The 1282-nt window shown below is 42.4% G+C and overlaps 1 protein-coding gene across 1 annotated transcript; it reads left to right on the forward strand.

Moving 5' to 3' along the window:
• Window positions 1-397: 397 nt before the first annotated feature.
• Window positions 398-994, forward strand: LOC137637739 (uncharacterized). Its single transcript, XM_068369880.1, has one exon. The coding sequence runs from the start codon at window positions 398-400 to the stop codon at window positions 992-994; it is 597 nt and encodes a 198-aa protein (XP_068225981.1).
• Window positions 995-1282: the final 288 nt, after the last annotated feature.

Raw genomic sequence — 1282 nt, forward strand, 5'->3', positions numbered from 1 at the left:
AAGCAAGGCTAAGCTTATTCAAATTTCCAACAGGTAGCCTAGGCTAATAGGCCAAGTTCATAATCCATACATTGTTGTTTATCAGCTGAAGTAATTCCTAATTGACTTGACATATTTTCAGTAGCCTAGCTAAAGCAATGAGGGCTTGGCCTTTGAAGGCAGGGCTTGATGTTCATAATTAGTTAAATTCTTAATGTATCAATATATAATAAATTATAACTCTGGAATCACTATTGTAAGCATTCATGACAATATCAGTACTATATTTCATTGAAAATTAGTATAACGTTCGAGTTACGTCTGGTAACCCAGCCACTGAGGAAGGACATGCCCGGGTAAATGGGGAGGGTTGGTGGCAGGAAAGGCATCCGGCCATGAAAAATATTCCGAAACCAATATGGCTAGTGGAGATTGTGAGATTAGAATTAATGCTAGGGTATTCCCCCTAGGCGAAGTGTTGGGACCCCACCCGATCGCTCCGAAAAATTGGCAAGGGTTACCCAGTTATGGGTGGGCTAGGTTAAAGAGGCAAGCTCGGAGAAAAATATCTGAGGAGAGGATGAGAGTAGCAACTATGAATGTGTGGACAATGACTGGAAAAGGGCGAGAGCTGGTTGACCTCATGAAGAGAAGGAAGATTGGAGTGCCGTGTGTGCAGGAAGCCAGGTGGAAGGAAAATAAGGCAAGAGAACTAGGCGAAGGTTGTAAATGTTATTACAGTGGAGCAAATATGGAAGGAAGAAATGGTGTGGGAATGATATTATCGAAAGATCTGAAGGAAAGTGGTGTGTGCCTATGCCATGCAAACTGGATGTACAGAGGAAGAGAAGGATACATTCTGGGAGGAGATGGACCAGAGCTTAGTATAATTCCTGCAAGGGAAAGGGTAATTATAGGAGATCTGAATGGCCACTTGGGGATTAGTAGAGAAGGGATAGAGAGAGTGCTTGGGGGTTGGCTTGTGGTGAGAGAAATCATGGGGGAGAAAGAGTGATTGATTTTACACTGGTTTTTGACCAAGCAATGATCAACAACTTTTTTGAGAAAATGACTAACAGATTTTCAGTAGCGGTGGCAGGGAGAGCCAGATAGATTGGCTGCTGTATAACAGAGACCATCTGATGGAGGTTAGAAATTGCAAGGTGATAAATGGGGAGAGTGAAGCAGCGCAACACAGGTTAGTGGTAATTGATTGCAGACTAAGGAATTGTAGGAGAAGTAAAAAGACGAAAATGAACCCAAAGATTAAGTGATGGAAATTGAAAGAGGCAGAACTGAGAGT

The sequence above is a fragment of the Palaemon carinicauda genome, unplaced genomic scaffold (genome assembly GCF_036898095.1).
Source record: "Palaemon carinicauda isolate YSFRI2023 unplaced genomic scaffold, ASM3689809v2 scaffold952, whole genome shotgun sequence".
In the NCBI taxonomy this organism is placed as follows: Eukaryota; Metazoa; Arthropoda; class Malacostraca; order Decapoda; family Palaemonidae; genus Palaemon; species Palaemon carinicauda.

Bases quoted from the DNA above. Each gene is read 5' to 3' on its own strand.
- LOC137637739 (XM_068369880.1), top strand. From the start codon at position 398: ATGGCTAGTGGAGATTGTGAGATTAGAATTAATGCTAGGGTATTCCCC.